This window comes from Perissodus microlepis, chromosome 6 (genome assembly GCF_051167445.1).
Source record: "Perissodus microlepis isolate ML-2025 ecotype Zambia chromosome 6, ASM5116744v1, whole genome shotgun sequence".
Classification (NCBI taxonomy): domain Eukaryota; kingdom Metazoa; phylum Chordata; class Actinopteri; order Cichliformes; family Cichlidae; genus Perissodus; species Perissodus microlepis.
In genome coordinates this window covers 1,602,681-1,621,263 of record NC_140466.1, presented here as the reverse complement: position 1 = coordinate 1,621,263, position 18,583 = coordinate 1,602,681, and the positions used below count along the sequence as shown (strand labels likewise).

At 46.8% G+C, this 18,583-nt stretch overlaps 2 protein-coding genes across 3 annotated transcripts; one reads left to right on the top strand and one right to left on the bottom strand.

Moving 5' to 3' along the window:
• Window positions 1-276: 276 nt before the first annotated feature.
• Window positions 277-12,887, bottom strand: patl1 (PAT1 homolog 1, processing body mRNA decay factor). The gene is made up of 20 exons (XM_084929793.1): window positions 12,797-12,887; window positions 9,496-9,601; window positions 8,203-8,430; window positions 7,873-8,127; window positions 6,787-6,863; window positions 6,504-6,584; window positions 6,172-6,366; window positions 5,879-5,980; window positions 5,092-5,178; window positions 4,325-4,542; window positions 4,105-4,246; window positions 3,872-3,989; window positions 3,688-3,785; window positions 2,965-3,024; window positions 2,702-2,847; window positions 2,455-2,614; window positions 2,257-2,382; window positions 1,584-1,675; window positions 735-884; window positions 277-653 (listed from the first exon to the last, which is right to left on the bottom strand). The coding sequence occupies exons 1-20, from the start codon at window positions 12,809-12,811 to the stop codon at window positions 632-634; spliced, it is 2,478 nt and encodes an 825-aa protein (XP_084785919.1). The 5' UTR covers window positions 12,812-12,887; the 3' UTR covers window positions 277-631.
• A 36-nt stretch (window positions 12,888-12,923) lies between these two features.
• LOC146384779 (uncharacterized) lies at window positions 12,924-17,439 on the top strand. Of its 2 annotated transcripts, none has more exons than XM_084929841.1 (5): window positions 12,924-12,998; window positions 14,446-14,789; window positions 14,856-14,963; window positions 15,250-15,769; window positions 16,678-17,439. In XM_084929841.1, exons 2-5 carry the CDS (start codon window positions 14,643-14,645, stop codon window positions 16,911-16,913), a joined length of 1,011 nt encoding a protein of 336 aa, XP_084785967.1. In that variant the 5' UTR covers window positions 12,924-12,998; window positions 14,446-14,642; the 3' UTR covers window positions 16,914-17,439. The 2 variants fall into 2 exon arrangements, with proteins under 2 accessions (XP_084785967.1, XP_084785968.1); XM_084929842.1 differs by having other exon boundaries at window positions 12,937-12,998; window positions 14,559-14,789.
• The last annotated feature ends 1,144 nt before the right edge of the window (window positions 17,440-18,583 follow it).

The following is an 18,583-nucleotide window of genomic DNA, read 5'->3' as shown; positions in this document are numbered from 1 at the left end:
ATCCCTGATAAGAGGTGACTGACGTGGGGAAACCCTGAGGTTCCCTCACAGAAAGCCCACACTCTGTGACCTTCGTATGATTTACCTGTGAATTACTCACCTGGGCAGAATGTCGTTTCTTCCTGATATTGTTTCTCATGCAAATCAAAAATATCAGTGAATTAACCATAACAACATTTAACATCACATTTTTGCATAACTGACGGTTTTTGGATCTGTGATTGGACGGAATCGTCCGGAGCGTTTGCACGTGTGCAGAAAGAGACGAGATTTTATATAATAGAAATACTTTCTTTAATCTGAAGGTTCATCACAGACATATTCGTAAACAAGATACTTAAAAATGCAGATTTCATTAATTTTTGTCCCCATTCAGACGCTGAGTGTCTCACACACACACACACACACACACACACACACACACACACACACGAAACACAGAAAAACAAAAGTGACTAAAGATTCTGCTTGATTAAAATCATCCGCTGTGGCTTCACTTCGAGTGTGCGCGCGCACACACACACACACACACACACACACACACACACACACACACACACACACACAAAACAAAAGGTCTGCATCGGGTGGGTGGGTGGGGGAGGGGCTGCGTCGATACGTGTAGTAACTTCTACCTGGACAAAGCAGAGATCCTGAAACAGAAACAGGATACAACGTCAGTTTAACGTCGCCCCTCCCGTGTTCTCGCCGCCGCTCGTCCGCCGCTCACTTACTGTAGCTTGTCCTGTAACAGCTCGAGCCTCTGCCGGTCCACGTAGCGCGAGAAGAGGGAGAGCAGGTTGGGAGGGGTGAAGAGGGGGGGAGAGAGGGACGAGGAGGGGACGCTGAGCAGCTCCCTCGTCACCGAAAACACCAACTCAGTCCTGAGGGAGGAGAGAGGCGGGGTCATGCTCACTGTCATTAGCACGAATCACATCAAACTTTCCCCACCAGGGGGCGCCGTTCTCCAGCAGCTGTATGGAGAGGAGTTCATCTTTTTTCAGCTGACCCGACTTTACCACAGATGATGAAGATCACATGACTCACTGCACCATCTTGTGGTGGTAACTGGTATTACAGGTTCAGTTAATTCTGGAAGATTTTTAACTACTTTTTAATAAAAATAAACCAAAAGTATTTGAAACAATCTTCCAAATTAATTTTAATATCATTACATGTAGCAATCCTTTTACGCTGACTTAGACGTTAAGCTGCACACTTCTGATTGTTTTAAGAACAAAGTGCACACCATACTGAGAGGCCAAGTTTTCAGCGGTGTTGTGACAGGCCGCTGGTAACAGAGAAAACCTGAAACTGTCCATCTGTCCGTTATGTGCAGACACAGCACTGGCTGAGCATCATGTGGCTGAACAGTGAAAACATTCAGGTACAAGAACGACACTGTTCAAATCTTTGACAGACCTTTGACCAGGTGCTGCTTAGACCGCTTTAAAAATATAAAATGAGGGGTGGCTCAAGACTTTTGCACAGCACATGAAAAGTAGCCGAGCAGAGGCGTCAGTGAATCCTCTGAATACAATTATATGGTAGATTATTTTAAAAATGACACACGCACGGCTCACCATCGATTGTCGTCCATGAGCTGACAGTTTGGGTCGGAGCTCTGCATCCTCTCACCTTCACTCAGGATCACGTAGAGCAGCGTCACGCCAAACTGGACAGAAACAGGCGTGTGCATGTGAACACATGTGGACGAACATCAGTTTGTTAAAACAAACAAACAAACAAAAAAAAACAGCAACAAAAATCCCCCCAAACCGTCTCTCAGAGCCAACGCATCACTCTGACAATATCAGATATACTGAAGGAGAAGAAACGTTTTCTTTGGTCTCTGGATAAAAATCCCAGAGAGACACAAACCCAGCGACGTTTGAGGAACAGGAAGGACAAACTGTGCGTGTGAGGCTCTGCAGGTACGCTGATGTAAGCGTTACCGTCCATCCTTCGGGGACTCCAAGCACAGCTGCGTCTCTGCAGGTGATGCTAGGTTTACACTCTTCGGCTTGTTTTACAGATCAATGAAATGAGCGCTCAGGTGTAATCATGTGATCACAGACTCTGTCAGAGCAGCTGCAGCAGCTGAAATCTGGAGTTTGCTCGTTACGTTGAAGAAAAAAGTTCAGAAACTTTGGAAACAGGAAGTGGCACAAACGGCATTTCCTTCTGTTGCTACGGGTGACCTGGAGTGACGTGCGTGCTCTGTGATTGGTCCGGGCTGGGCTGTGGGGCGCGTACCTTGTTGTGCAGCACTGTGGCCAGCTGGCCCTCGCTGCCTTGGAGCTCCTGGAGCAGATCTGTGAGGGAGGCGCTCGATAACGACTGGATCACTGCAGAAACCGGCTCCACCAACCAGCACAGCACCTGAACGGAGAGCAGAGGCGTTAACGCCGCACAGACACAGGTGAAAGTGAGGTCACTTCCTGCGGGGCTTACCTGGTCCTGTTTGTCCTTCTTGGCTAAAGCGGGAAGGTTGCGGGCAATTGCCATGACAACAGCAGCAGCCTGCATTGAGGGCAGGAAGGGGAGGAGCCGGGAGATGAGTCGCTTGCCCTTCCTCACCGACATGATCATCACACACTGCTCGTCACTCACTCTTCACAGAGGAGGAGAAGAAAACATTACACCGCTGAGCCGCCTGTGACGGCGCTGATTGGACAGAGTAAGGCCCGCCCCCTCCTACCTGTCGTCCCACTCTTTCTCCCGCAGCGAGCTGCAGAGCTGCTCCGTGTTGCTCTTGTGCTGCTCCAGCAGAGCCTCGCGGTCCTCCTCCGGCGCCTGGACGAAGCACTTCTCAAAGTCCTGAACCTCCAGCAGCAAACTGTACATCTGCAGGGCGGAGGGGGAGGAGGAGAGGGAGGAGGAAGGGAGACATGGTTACATTTCTCGAAGCGTTTCCTGCCGTCTGCATGAACATCCTGTCGTGCACGGCTCTGCTCGTCCTACCTTCTCCACTGTGTAGAGGATTTGTCGCCTCTTATTCCAAACCTGCTTCTCTCGTTTCTCCTTCAAGAAAACAGAAACAAAAAGATCATCGGGAGCTGAAACCTGATAAAACACTTCAGGATTCAAAAGAACGAACCCAGAAAAGCAGAACCAAACAGCTGCTGTGTCACATGTTTCTATCTGCCTGCTGGGTTTGGTGGATAAAGTGGATTCAGGACAATTTGAAGCTCGTTTCACAGGGACACTGATCCACTGTAACAGCGACTGCCAGCTGTGCCGTACGTCCAACCTCGAGTGGAGCTGCCGACAGGCTGTTAGCAGCGTCTGCTAAAGGCAAAGACTCAGGTTTCTCTCAGAGCGACATACAAACATACATGTGAGGGAAACACTGACGTAGTTAGTGCCATAACTGTCTCATTTATTCTCATTTCCAGCCGACTCTTAATCAGAATTCTGTTTTTCTGATTCGATCACGAGGCAGCTTTCTGACGTGATCAAACATTTCACCAAGTTTCAGAGCATTTGAAGTTGTGGAGATCCTGCAGCTGCTTCGTGGTCTCACAGTGTGTTTTGTTCTTGTACGACCTGATCGTCACCTGGTCTAAAGAAACAACCCGCTCTCATCTGAGCCTCCATTTTTGTTTATAAAGCGAACTTTCAGAATAAAGTGCAGCTGAAGCAGCGTCGTCATAAAAACGTTCGAATGTAGAAAGAAATAAAAACCTCGTCGTCTGAGCGAGTCGTCACCACGGCGTCGATCATCTTGCGGGGGTTGTTGACGCTGGAGACGGTCAGTTTACCCAGAGAGCCTGCGAACTGAACTGCAGACAGACCCGCGTCAGAGCTGAGCAGCTGATCGAGCAGCGCGACATGTGACATCACGCGGCGAAGCGCCGGTGTGGGTTACCTGGTCTGTAGGTGTGCTCCACCTTGGCCACCTGAGGAGTGATGAGCTTGGTGGTGTGCTCCTTCTTGCTGCTGTCTCGTTCTTTCTCCTGACGCTTCTCCATTTTCTCATAGTAGTTCTACAAACACACACACACACACACACACACACACACACACACACACACCATGAACAACCATCACACTGACTCGTGTGGGGCTGCTTTAGCTGAAGCAAGCGTCGGTGAAACCCACCTGATAGTAGTAGTCATCCAGGTAAGGGTCTGTGCTCTGCAGCTGCATCATCTGGATCTTCGTCACCCACTCCTTCTCTTTCTGAGTCATCAGGTTGCTGTAGGGGTCTCTGCTGCGCCGGTCCATCCCGGGCCTGCGGTCCCTGCACAGACGCAACAAGACGATGACCGCGTGTTGACTCGACCAATGAGCAGGCTGTGTTTCTCGCGCGCTTGCTTACCCTCCTCGGCTCTGCATGCGCTGGGTGAGCATGCGGCGGTGCTGTGGGTGAAGGTGAGTGGTGTTGTGCCGGAGCGGCGGCGCGTGGTTAGGGGGCCCGTGAGGTGGTGGGGGGCCCATTCGGTGACCGTGCGGAGGAGGAGGGCCTCCGAAGAAGGGCCTGAAACCTCCCCCGCCTGGCAGCAGAGGAGGAGGACCGCCGTGGGGAAATCCTGCCACCTGGACACACGGGACAGTCAAGAACCTGAGAAGCTGTGAGGGAGCGTTCGCTGACATGTCATCGATCACGCTTAACGGGGTAGCCTAACATGTAAGTAATAACAACATGTATGTAAAAACATCCATCCGCTTCTCCTTTTCAGGGTTGCGGGGGGCTCTGGAGCCTATCCCAGCTGTCATAGGACGAGAGGCAGGGTGCACCCTGGACAGGTCGCCAGTCTGTCGCAGGGCCAACACACAAAGACGGACAACCATTCGCTCTCACATTCACTCCTGCAGTCACACCTGTGGGCAATTTGATCGATTAACTTATCCCCACTAACTGCATATCTTTGGACTGTGGGAGGAAGCCGGAGGAGAGAACCCTCGCAAACACGGGGAGAACATGCAAACTCCACACAGAAAGACCCCTGATGGTGGAATTGAACTGGTGCATGCATGTGTGTATGTATGCAAAAGCTTGTGTGTAATAACATCACGTATATGTGTAATAACAACATGTATGCAAGTCTGCCTGTGTGTGTGTGTGTGTGTGTGTGTGTGTCTGACCTGAGAGTTGAGCAGCTGGGCGCGTTGAATCTGCGACAGAACAGGACCGACTCTGGGGGGGAACGGGCCGCGGCACAGAGGAGAGTTCTGACAACACACAAAAAAAGTGACGTCAGAATAAAACACGGTGATGAGGTCACATGACCGCGCTGTTTGTGGGGAAAACTAAAATCAGAGCTAACAGCTGGCCCGAAGCTGTAAATATGATTCCCGCCTTTATAAACGTAGACGGGTCCTTCCTGGACCTTTGTGGGTGTGACTACACACAGCAGCTCGAGCCGTCCACACAGTCACAGGTTCAAGTATTTTCATCCACAGCCCTGGTGGTGACCGAGAGGCTCCGCCTCCGCAGGTTCAGAAACCTGCTGATGTCATCGGCCCCACACAGACTGAACGCTCATCCTGATTAAGCTACAATACAAAGTGCAATCATTTCATTGTGATTCTTTGTTTTCATAATCACTAAAAGACCAAATCACACAGCTCCACCCTGCAGCCTCCATCAGCTCAGTGCTGAACCACCTGATCAGGTGCTGGTGGAGGTCACCACACAATCAGCTGCTAGCTCATCAACAAATACAGCAAACAGTGCTATTAGCCGGGCACTTTTACTGTTCCATGGTGCGTAAATAAAAACTACATGATATAAAATCATCACCAGTATGATTCCTGTCAAAAATAAACCTGTGATGTCTTTTCTATTTGGCCTGTAAACACACTGCAGCGCACCGTGCTGAGCGCAGGAGTCTAACGCAGACGGGGCAGCGGGTGGAGAGGAAACACTCACTGCAATGTTGAGGAGGGTGTTGGGTGACAGACGCTCGGGGAAAGGAGCGGGGTATCTGTGCTGGACCGGGGCTCTCACGTGGACCGCTGTGGGATGGTGGATCTACACAAACACACACAGACAGAGGGCGGGGTTAACAGAGACGGAGCCATTACACGCAGCCGGACGCCTGCCGTGCTGCTTCGTAACCTTAAAAGCACATCTCGGCGCCACGGCAACGTTTAAATCCTGTGACAGAAACAAGTGTTCACAGCAGGGAGGGACACCCAGCAGGAAGACTTCCTGTTTCTGACCTGGTGATTCAGCGCGTGGCTCATCGGCTGTTTGGGTGGAGTCCCGATTGGCACCGCCCTCACCGGAGGGGAGCCAATCACAGGGGAAGAAGAGCGTGGAGGAGGAGCCCTCTCTGACAGATCCTCATCGTTCCTGCCCTGAGGAGCTCGTTTAGGATGGCCCACCTCTTTGATTATCGACATGAGCGGATTATCCTGAAGACAGAAATGTGAACAAAAATATAAACAATAACTACATTAATGTATTTAGTCGTTCATTTCTTTATTTCTGATCCTAGAATTAACACCTAAACTGAACGGTTAGCTATCCAATAAGAAGAGTAAAGTTTAACCTCCATGTGTGTGACCAATCCCGGGGCGACGCTCACGGGGCCAAAGCCCATGCTGTTCTCCCAAATACTGTGAGAGCTCATCTATGAGAGACAGAGTCAAGAAACAAACACTTCATGCACATCAGGCTTGAACTGATTCTGCTGCAGTGAGACTAAACACAGGGCAGGAAATCTTAAATCCACCTGTTCGTAGATTTTTGGCGCATGATTCAATTTAATTTTCTCAAAAACATTTTGCCACGCTGCAAAGTCTGATACTGCACATGAAGGTAAAAACACTGACCTGGCCCATGGGAGCGGTGCCTCTGCGCAGCAAGTGCTGCTGCTGTTGGTAGCTGAGCATGGACGAGGGAGGAAGGCCTGAAGCACAACAGCAGGTTTCAGTTACACAGGGCAAACACACAGCATGCTTCTGGAGCTAATGTGAACTTAAGCTGCAGACTGAACGAACAGCAGAAACACGGAGTCATCGCCGGCCTGATCCTAGAGCGGGAATCTTTGGGAAGCTGCCCGGCAGTTTCAGAGAGCACAGCAGCGCTGCAGCCTCACACGAGGCGTTCACTTGATCTGCTTCTGTTCAGTTTTACTGTCAAACATTAATTCAATTCAATTTTATTTATATGTCTCAACAGTAGATACAGAGAAAAGCCCAACAATCATATGACCCCCTATCAGCAAGCACTTTGGCGACAGTGGGAAGGAAAAACTCCCTTTTAACAGGAAGAAACCTCCGACAGAACCAGGCTCAGGGAGGGGCGGGGCCATCTGCTGTGATTGGTGAGAGAAGGAAGACAGGATAAAGACATGCTGTGGAAGACAAATACTTTCTTGCTCCAAGTGTGTGAAAGGCTTTTCCAAATTTCGGATACCGGCGTTTCTCATGAGGCAGAAAATCTCCTGGTCTCCTGGACTCCTGGTTTTACCTCCTACGTTCCCGACATGCAGAAAGCAAACAGCAGGTAGGTTTGCTCTGAGCATCGCAGCCACGAATTCAAAATCAACCCTTTAGGCTCCAAAATCTGCCAGTGGGTTAAGAAGCCAAGTTTTCTTACAACGACTCTTTGATGAACAACAGATCGATCAAAGAAAACAACCAAGTGTATCTTTAAAAATATGAAATTTCATCAACTTATTCAACATTTAAATTCCCCAAAATGAAGCTGCTCACACGAACCAGCTCATATAAAAGAGACCAAATGACAGACGCTACGAATCAACTGTGACCAACAGTCATGTGACAACAGATCCACAGTCAGGCCGCAGACACACACACACACAATTAAAATCTTGGTGACATCTATAAAAATAAAGCCCACTGAGCTCAGTGAATCTTAGATCTTCTAGAGATGAGCGGTCGACTCATTCTCACCTGACGCAGGGAGCCCGGGAGGCAGCTGGTGCTGGGGATGCTGGTGTGGCTGGGTGGGAGGCAGGATGGGGGAGGGCTGCGGCAGGACTCTGGGCTGGTCCAGCCCCCGCAGGGCGGAGAGGCCGGATCCTGAAGAGCCGGGGGGCAGACCGGGTCTCTCAGCTGCCCCGACTCCAGCGATGGCCGGGTCGGCGTCCAGGATCAGCCTGGCCAGAGACTCGGCCAAATCCCCCTCCCCCACTCGATCCTCCACATCTGAAGTGAGAGATTACAGACTTTAAAAGATGCCGATCTCCACTTGATGCTTCAGCGTCTGATGACATCACCTACCTGATGGCGGCAGTCTAGACGAGGAAGAGGAGAAGCTGAGGGAAGCGAGGGATGATGGTGGAGGGGGATGGACTACAGAAGAAGGGATTCGGGTGGAGGACGGGCGCTCGCTTGTGCTCAAGTCTGAGTCCCCTCCCATCCCCCCTCCTCCGAACCCCAGCCCCGCCCCTAACTCGTCCCGTTCATCGAGCTCGGCGAGGCGCTTGTGTTCCTCCTGCCAGTCGTCATCTGGAACAAACAAGGAACATCAAATCTGCGCAGCCCCAAATCACATGTGAAAGGTCAAAGGTCACCACAGACAAATATGCAAAGACACAAACCGTCCTACAAAATAAAAGCAGAGACGTGAGGATGAGAATCCGTGTTCATAAACACACAGAGCGCCTTCAAACCCTCAGAGGTCGCACGTACATGTGACCTCCTCATTTATGGGCCTCTTGGAAAATATCAGAGTATACCGGGGCTGTAAACGAGCGGCAGCGCTGTCATTCAGAAACTGAGCTCGTGTGATCTAAAATAAGGTTTCTCTGCAGTCGAGCAGCACCGCGCTCCTTATAATAAAGAACCAGGCTGACAGCAGCCACTGATTTGAGCGTCTAAATGTTCTAACATTTATTTTAAAGCTTAGTGATACAAATCTACCAATAAATTACAGATTTAGCTCCCCAGTAATATATACAATAATTATGAGTTTCTCTCCAGTAACAATGAAGACTCCAGTAAAACTGTGGCCTACATGTCATCTTTGGTTCAATGACTTGTTCATGGTTAAATGCTTCAGCAGCACATTCAGTCTTTTCTCACTGAATGAAAGGAGGTGAGAACAGCTGAGCCTCTGTGCTAATAAAAAGCAGATGTTGTTGCAGATACTCAAAGATAATCAGGGTATAAGTCACCCTCTCAGTCCTCAGCCTGTCAGAGCAAACAGAGTCTGAGAAATGCTACGAGCTAAGTGAAGGAGCTGACCCTGTTCCTGACGCGCTGATGCGGCTAATGCAGAGCTAACTCAGTTTCATGGTTCAAACATTTCACTGCACGCTCCACGACAGCAAAGAAACTTTTATCAGTCATTGTGAGAACCGATGTTGCTCATTGGTTTACTCCATTTTGTTATTGTTAGACTGTGTTTGAGCAATTTGTGTGCACGACGTGTCCGACAGGCCTGAGAGCAAGAAAAAACTAGCCAGGCGTGTTTAATACGAACATCCAGGAGATCTGACAGGACAGATCCACAGTACAACCTCACCTCATCTAGACAACAGAGTCAGACTGAAAAAGATGTTTCTTTCTTACCGATGGCCCCGGCTCCAAAAGTGTCATCGTTGAATTGATCGATTTCATCTTCGTCTTCTATCAATCCATCATCTTCCTCCTCCAGCATACAGTCTTCATCCAGGGACTAAAATAAAGGAGGACAAGAGGGATGAAAAGATCTACAGATGTGAAAGACGAGGTGACCGAACAGCTGCGACTGGGACGTCAGAATAATCTGTGACTCTATAAAATAATGTCTCAACACTTTTAACTCACGTCTCAAAACTCAGAGCTGCACAGCCTTCACCATGATTCTGTCTTAGTGTAGTTTGATCTTGCTTAGCTTTTATACTTTCATGCTTTTTTTTAACCTTATGTTTAATTTGTATTTTGCTATGTTTTATAATATTGCTACTGTTATTGTACTATTGTAAGGTGAGCTGGAGGGTCTTAAAGGTGCCTATAAATAAAATTTATTATTATTAATATCATTATAATTTCTACAGCTGTAGATATTTTGTCATCCAAAGCCCTCTCTCCATCAGCATGAGAAAAATCCTCTCGGTGGATGGTCCTGCTCGACACACGGCTCCATCAGACATTTATAGTAAATCAGATCCACGATCTTATTCATTCTCAGAGCTCTGCAATCAAAAGCATCCTCTGGGTGTGTCCGATCTGACACACAACCAGTTCAGTGAGTCTCGTCAGAGATTAGTCAACAATCAATTCAAAAAGCTGACATGTTTTTACTAGTGACACATAAATATTATTGCTTAAAATATGGCCTGCTGCTGCTTCAGGGCCATTCCTCCATGTGAGGGATGATCCTGATTCAGCTGCTGTAAAACTGATGAGACATTAAACACAAGCTGACACTGTTAAACATCGTCTCATTTGCTGATTGATTGATTGATTGGCTGAATATTGCTATTGGGAAATAAAATGATATTTAAAAATGTTTCCAAAAAGTTGATTCTGTTCCTCTGGACGTAGCGTTTTGTGGGAGAAACGTTTCGTCACTCATCCAGGTGACGTCTTCAGTCTCAGCTGACTGCAGGTTTCCCCAATCTTATAAACAGGACATCTCTGTGAATGGTACTCATGGCCATTGATCAGTGGTCTTTGATCAGTGGGTTTTGGTCAGTGGTTGTTGATCAATGGTCATGAGAATTTGCATAATTAAGACTAAGGAACTGACCTCCCAGCCCATTGTTCCTTCAGTGGGCTGGTTTCAGTCATTATGCAAATGTCCTGTTTATAAGATTGAAACCTGCAGTCAACTGAGACTGAAGACGTCACCTGGATGATGACGAAACGTTTCTCCCACAAAACGCTACGTCCAGATGAACAGAATCAACTTTTTGGAGATTTACTTTCCTGGATGATTGAGAATGCATCAAGACCTTTAAAAATGTTCATCAATTTTCCGATGCTTATCCAGACGGGTTCTCAGGAGCTAAACAGACTCCCAGACTCCTCTCTCCACTGTAACCTCCTCCAGTCTTCTGGAGGACACCTACATCCTCCCAAAGCAGCCAAAAGACTTCATTTGTCATCACGTTCTGGGTCTGCTCGGGGTCTCCTCGTGTCCGTCCTCAGCCGGGATAAACGAGAGAGCTGTGCCAGGAAGGACATTCGGCGTAAATCTGTGCTTCCTCTTGGCAACTAATGGAGCAGCCGAAAGTAAACAGCAGCATCCATACCGCCAAATAAATCTTGTTATTGATCCGGGTGCATCGTTACTCTTTACCGCAGGAACTGAAAGAGCTTCACAAATTTCTCAGCAGAGGCTTGATTGCACTTAATATAGAAAAACGTATCAAAGATGGACCACAGGTCTCAAAAATACATTCACAGAAACTGCAACGATTGCACCAAACAATGCAGGTGCAGCAGCCTTGCACGCTTTACTCCAAATTTAAGTAAATGATGACAATATTTCTTTTTATTTTTTTGCTGTCTTGTGCTACGTGCTCTTCCTGATGAAACCCTCCACTTTATCCAGGCTCAGGAACTGTGCTGGGAAGTATAGTAGCTTGGGACCGTGTGAGGGAGGAGGTTATCTTCCCACTGTTAAGTTTACTTTTTAAATGTGGTCATTCTAGGTGTCAGGAACGAGGAGTACTCGGGGCAAGCTTATTGTTTAAGGACCTGTGACAGACAGCCCACGGTGAAAATCTTCACTTCGAGGATTGAAAATCAATAGGTGTGATCACAGTGGCCATGTCACCTAACAAAGGTCAGGATATAATTTTAAAATTAAGCCAGATGTCTTAAGCATAGAGAGTGATGCCCAGTCTCTTCCTCGCAGTGAGAAACACAACTTCCTTTAGCACTGGTATCAGATCAGTGGATATCTAGCAGATACCTTAAGCTGCAGTGTTGGTATCTGGATCCAAACGGAGCTGGAAAAAGCTGGATCCACGCCTACCAAACACTGCGCATGTCCTCAGAGGCAGCAGTAAATTCATTCTTGTCGAGCAACTGACAGATTTGTTATACGACGGTTCATTTTATGAATAAAATGCTGACTCGCTGGAGCTTACAGCACCGTTATTATCTTGCATAAACTGGCTGATCATCAGTGTGCTGTCAGGGCCACATGGACCTGTGATGACAGTTACTTTTATTTAACCCATCCAGAAGGTGCCAGAAAGTCTGATTCAAACCGACACTGGGCCTTGGAGTGGTCAAAGTGTGCTAAACTGAGCTGCAAAAGAAACGCCTCAGCCTGAGTTGGCATTTATAGCATGTAAGTAAATACTAGGAGTAGCATTGACCACTGGCCAAATGCTAGCAGTAGCTAGCTGAGACAATGACCCTGCTTTCACTGGGAAAAACATGAAACGCATCGAAACAGGAACACTACGGTACTGACAAGAGAAGCCATTAGTAGCCTTCCATTTTTAAACTACCTGCTGGGAACAATAGCGTTTCTTATCACAGCACTCTGGCACCCTGCAGCTAGCAGATGCGCCTGTTAGCCGCAATGCTAATGCTGACGTGATATCGCGTATGACTCGCGTCGATTAGCTGCTGCCCTCAGAGGCCGAATACGACACAGTCAGGGCCGCTGCGACACTCCGGACTGTCACAGCGGACGCTGGTTTACTTTACAGTACTGTAACCCACACGGGCCGAGACAGGGCTCGCCGTCCCCGGTTCAGCACCAGGAAAGCGGGCTGCCTCGCAGGCCGCACCGAGTTCAGCCGCATAAACAATAGTGAACGCCGAGCACGTACAGCGCGCGCTCCGTGGTCATCGTGAGCTCTCCGGGACTCACCGGAACTCTTCCTCGGGAAAACACACCTGATTATTTCCACAGAGCTACACTCACCTGAAATCGAAACATCTATCCGCAGGCTTTCGGGAGGAGAGTGCATGGGAAGCTAGGCGGCGCGCAAATGACGCCAGCAGAGGACGTCCTCTAGGACCCACGTTACGGAACGACGTGAACGAGCGCGCATTTGACGTTCGCGCTCCGGGCTGTAGCGCGCCTCCCGAAAATGAGGAAACAGAGCGAGAAAACAACAAAAACGGTAAATAAAGAAGAAAACAGCACATCAGACTTTACAGCAGCGATTTTCTCTGCACTGCAGCTCGCCGTTTGCTTAAAATCATTATTTAAGAGCTTCATTGGACTAGACCACGATTCTATGACTATCATAAAGCTTTTTTTAGAAATAAGGAACTGCATTATAATGGCTCAGCTCAGTGTTGTGTTGTTGGAATAAATGTTTTAATGAACTCAGTGATTTCATTTGTCGAAAACAAGCCATAATACGCGAATAATGTGAATGATTACATTATTAATATTACAACTATACAGTGCTGTGCGAAAGTCCCGAGCCACCCCTTATTCCTTTAGATTATTCCCTGCGAGACAGACTTTGTTGTGATGTTTTAAAGTGGTCCTGAGCAGCAGGTCTCCACAGTGGGCTGTTTTTGCACTTGTGCTTGTGCCTGGGCATTTTCAGAGGAATGATTTTTTTTTTCTTGGCTTGTTAAGCCGCCCAACTCTGCCTCATCACAGCCAGCTCAGCAGAAAATACATTTTAAGTTGCATCTTTAGGCACTTTGTTACCAGCAGCCTGACAGATCATTCATTCCCATTTGTTTAGTTGTTTAGTGTTAGTGTCATTTGTACCAAAAGTTCAAATACTGATTCAAATTCTTTACTCGAGCAAAAGTGAAACATTTAGTCTGCCTCAGTTTATATGAACAAACATAATGTGACACGTACAGATTTAACAACACGAGGACTTCCATGTGAGCTTTAAATGAGCATCCTTCCTTTAACTCTAAGCTCTCCTCTTCCTCTCCTGTCCTTCTTTCTTATCTTTCTCCATCTCTGAGTGATGTTAGCTCTTTCTTTTCTCTCCCTGTGAAATAAGCAGCTGGACCTTTAGCTGCAACACACCGTGAGACAAACACTTTGTGTGTTTGCTGATGTTTGTTGAGCTCATAGAAAGGCTGCATTTTAATTTTTTTTAATTGTTGGAATTATGAGAATAGAATCGTACAATCAGAGTTTGATCCTTCATGCAATAACACCTCCAGTCTCATTAGAGTTGTACAAACTCTGTTTTAGCTTTATGTATAATAATTTTCATCCATTTATGTGCACTTGGCAGTAAATTGCCTATTTTAAATAATTAACTAATATATAATAATATTATATTACATTATTATTAATAGTATGGTATTATTAAAATATAATAATATAATAAAATATTTCTATTTTCTCAGCAAAATATAAAGAAATGAGTGACTCATGACTTTTGCACAGTACTGTATCTGCTGTTTTACACGTGTGTGTATTTCTGAGTGAAAAAGTAAAATTGTAAATGTGCAAAACTGAGATGCTGTTGTGTGTGTGTGTGTTTTATCCCACAGTAGAGCTGTAATATTACCACATACTTACTGAAATATTTTACTGAAATACATTTTTTATCTTTAACTCTGATTATTTTGTTATTTTTTTAGTTATAACTGTGCGAGCGGGTCTCTACATAATAACAGCTGTGCACTGGCTCAGCACTGATGCACACATGGAATTTAAACAATACATCAAAGTGCAGTTTTTGCATTTTTACCAGAAACAGCGCAGTGCCTCCTCACAGTGAAAGCAGAGCTCCTGAATACTTGCATGTGTGTGAGTGCGTTGCGTGCTGAGCTCCACCATGGTTCAGTGGCAGCTCTGCACTCCGGAGAACCTGATGTATTCAGGGTTTGGCCGTCCTTTTCCACGACACGGCCTCCAGCTGCTCTTTTGGTTTTCCAACCAGTGTGTGACCTGCGACGTGGTCCAGCTGGTGGTCACCATGAAGGTAAGATCAGGTCTGTGTGTGTCTGTGTGTGTGTGAATCAGACTAACACCTGATGTGTTTCCACAGCTGGTGTCGGACTGTCAGCCGGAGAACGGGAACTTCGGCTTCCACCTGTTTGGAAACATGGAGGAGCTCCTTCCTGTTCTGAGCAGGCCCAGGAAGAGCAGGAGTAAGGTGTGCCATGTTTGTTTGGTAGTTTCACAGGTAGAGATCAGTCTGCTTCCTGTTAGGGGAACCGCTCAGCTGGTTATGGTTCAGTGAAAACACTCGCTTCAGTTTGAGGTTTCATGCTCTCAGCTGGAATCTGAATGGGCAAACATTTCATTATAAGTGAAATGAGAAGAAGAGCAAAGGCGGGACCGTGCAGGTGGGAGTAGGACTCAGACTGCAGGGGCAAAGTGCTGTTTTATTCTTCCTGTAACAGCACAGCCTCTGCCCTCCATCTTTACTCTCTTTCCAGGTTACGTACTTTGAGGTTGGCAACCTGAGCACAGAAACTTATCCTGCTTCTGCAAACCTGCCAGCGTACGTGAGGGAAAATTATCGGTCGGGTGTCAGAAGCAACAACTCCAACATCGATCGCATCATCATTGGTTACCGGGTGAGGACCCGGGTGGTGGAGACGGTGTACATCACTGAGCACGACCCAGCCGCCTTTGGGAGGTTCAGATTCGACAGGACTTTTGAAATCAGCTGTGAACTGATCCAGGCCCTGCAGAACCCCCAGCTGGACCTCACCAGCTTCCTCATCCAGATGGGCTACTACGTAAATGTGCTCCAGGGCATAGGAGAGATCCCCTACTCGGATCCATCAGCTCAGCAAACCTGCAGCGTGGTGCAGTACTACAGCGGATCCACACAGCAGCCCAGCAGCTACGAGCAGCACGTGCACTACAGCTACAACACATCAGCACAGAGCGGGCCTGCAGCTAACTACAGGAAACTACCGGCGTACAGTTACTGGAAGCTGCCTCGTGAAGGTAAACCTGCAGTCAGGGTTCAGTTTAGCTTCAGATGTAAAAGTTTTTAATGGCAGAAAATGTGGAATATGTCTGACTGGCTTCTTTGGTCAGGTCGCCCGAGTTCAAGCTGAGATGTGCGCTTCGTTTGAGGTTTTATTTCCCCAGATTTTCATTGTTTTTATGATTTGTCGTTTTGGTTTTCTTTCACAAGAAGCACTCGAGTTGGAAGCAACTGGATGTCTTATCCAGATGTGCAGAAGTCTCAGTGATGAGGTGAAACATCTAAAAAAAGACATCCAGTCGTTTTCCACTTAACTGCTTCAGATGATCATGAGCTGTAGCAGCAACTGCAGTGGGTATAAAATGTGTACACACCTGATAAAAGACCAGGACTTTATGATGTAATGTGACCTTTAACCTCTACTATTTATTTAAAATCAAACCATGTGTGTCATGTTTCCCTACAGACAATGAGCTGGTGTCATATCTGTGCTTTTACTTTAGCTTTTTATATCACCTGTAGGGTCTGCTGAAGAATTGGCTCCTGTAAAAGTTCTGGACATGAACCTAGAAATGGAGCTCTCATATTTAGACGTGATTGTTCAGAGCTGCTAGCACCGCGAGCCAGATTCCATTCACACGTGAGATAATGAGGAACATTAAAGGGACGGTTCACCGTCTCTGAGCTGTAGAGCTTTCTGTCCTTCTGTTTTGGTGATTCATGTTTTTGAGACATCAGCAAACATCATGAAATACAAAAGAATAAAGAGACTGAAAAATGATCCTCAAACGCGAGCAGTTCGGTGCCTGGCAGGTGACGGGGATCGTTTCTGACTGTGTGATCGAACCTGTAAAACAATTCTTGATAAACCATCTCTCCTTTGTAAGAGTAACATTTTAAAGACTTTCTGAATTTCTGTCTTCAGCTTTCAGTGGAAAACCAAAGAAGCGGGATGGAGGCGAGGACTTTGGCTTCCTGAAGCTTCTTCTCGGCGCTGGAGCGCTCTACTTAGCAGCCAAGTGTCTGTTCTGGTTACTCGGCAGCTGGTGGAGCGAAGACGTGGACGGAGACGTGGCGCTGAAGCCACAGTGGACTCCGACGTTTTGGCGCCGCGCTCCCAGCGATCGGCACACGCACGTCATGCTGGATTACGTCTTCTAAAACTCACACGTGGTATCAAATGTCACACAAAGCTGTGGACTTTCTGGACTCCAGCCTGTGCACTGTGCTGTTTTCCACACTGGAGGAAAAATGATTATTTTAAACGACTTTAAGGTGTTTTTGCTTTATGTTTGACACAGACTGGACCAAAATCACATTATGCATTCATCCATGCATCCAGCTGAATCTGTAAACACTGAAAAATCAGTGCAGTATTCATGTGATGGTTCCTGTTCCAGGAAGCAGCTTTAGCTCCAGATGACTCAGTTTCCACTTCCACAAAGTCAGCTCTGATTATTTTCACCCTGAGATCAGCACGAGTGGAGAAAGAAAGCCATCACCAATCGAGCTCCGATACCACGATTCACCACGGCCACGGAAAAATAAAGAGCAGGGCAGCGATTTTAATCCAGAAGACGAAGCAATATGAGCGTGTGTCAGGACGGGCGCATCAGAGATCACACACTCGCAGTGAGACTGGTTTTGGTCGTTTTTAGTGGAAAATAAACTCAAACTTTGAATCAAATATTGTTTGACATAATTTAAAAACTAGAGCTCAAAATTTCAGCATGAAATGTAATCAGATTACAGACTGTCTGTAGGTTTTTTTTAGTCATGTTTGAGACTAAATATTTAAATATTCACATTGGGTCTTGGGAATGAGGCGTGGGCTGGGAAGTCCACAGATTTCTCTCCACAGGTTCGACTCCCGAGGCTGGAAGCGCAGAGAACAGTGAGTTCAATAAACAGCTCTGACCCCAGCAACAAGGTGACACCACAACACCAGAGGCCAGCGCACACACTAACACAGGTGAGTTCACTGCCCACAGCCTCCAGGTGCGAGGACTCGTAGAGCACGAGTGTTGAACATTTAGATTCTGTCGATCGTGTCGGAGAATGGCCGACACAAATGGAGATGCTTTGAAACCAGTAACTCCAGTAAAGTCCAAGAATGAAGCAGAGAGCCGGAAATGAGCAGAACTTTAAGGCAGGTCGCACAAACATGGATAAAAGTGCGTTAGCTGTTTGACACAGATATACGGAGGGCCAGGAGTGACTAAATGAAGTAATATAATACACCATTAAATAACTGATTAAATGTTTAATTAATTAATTAATGAAACATATTTTGAGAAGTAATTAAATGACCATTCATTTATTTATATATTTATTTCAAATTTTAATTAATTATTGACACAATTCATTAATTCATTTTGTCACTCCTGGTGCTCCGTATATCTGTACCTCTTTTTACTGGTCGCCCAAATTTTAGCAGACCATATTAGGTCGAGTAAACCTCGAGGTATTTCTCTGCTGGACAGAAATCTAATCATCGCTCTTTTTTTCTGAAGAACGAAAACCAAATTTCTGCCGCTCTGGATTCAGTAAAATTGTTCCCTGGATCTTAGATCTGAATATTAACAGGTGTGAACGTATGGCTACAACATCCTTAAATCTGGAAGCTATCATTCAGAAAACCCAACGCAGACTAAACAGTGTCTCCTGAGAGATCTCTGAGGAAGAGGAGGAAGAGTTCTGATCGCCAAAGCGTCGCTCCATGTAGAGAAAAATCCTTCAAACAACATCGACAAGATGCTCTGTAACTTTGTGTGGAGAAATAATAATAATGGATTGCATTTATATAGCGCTTTTCGGGGCCCTCAAAGCGC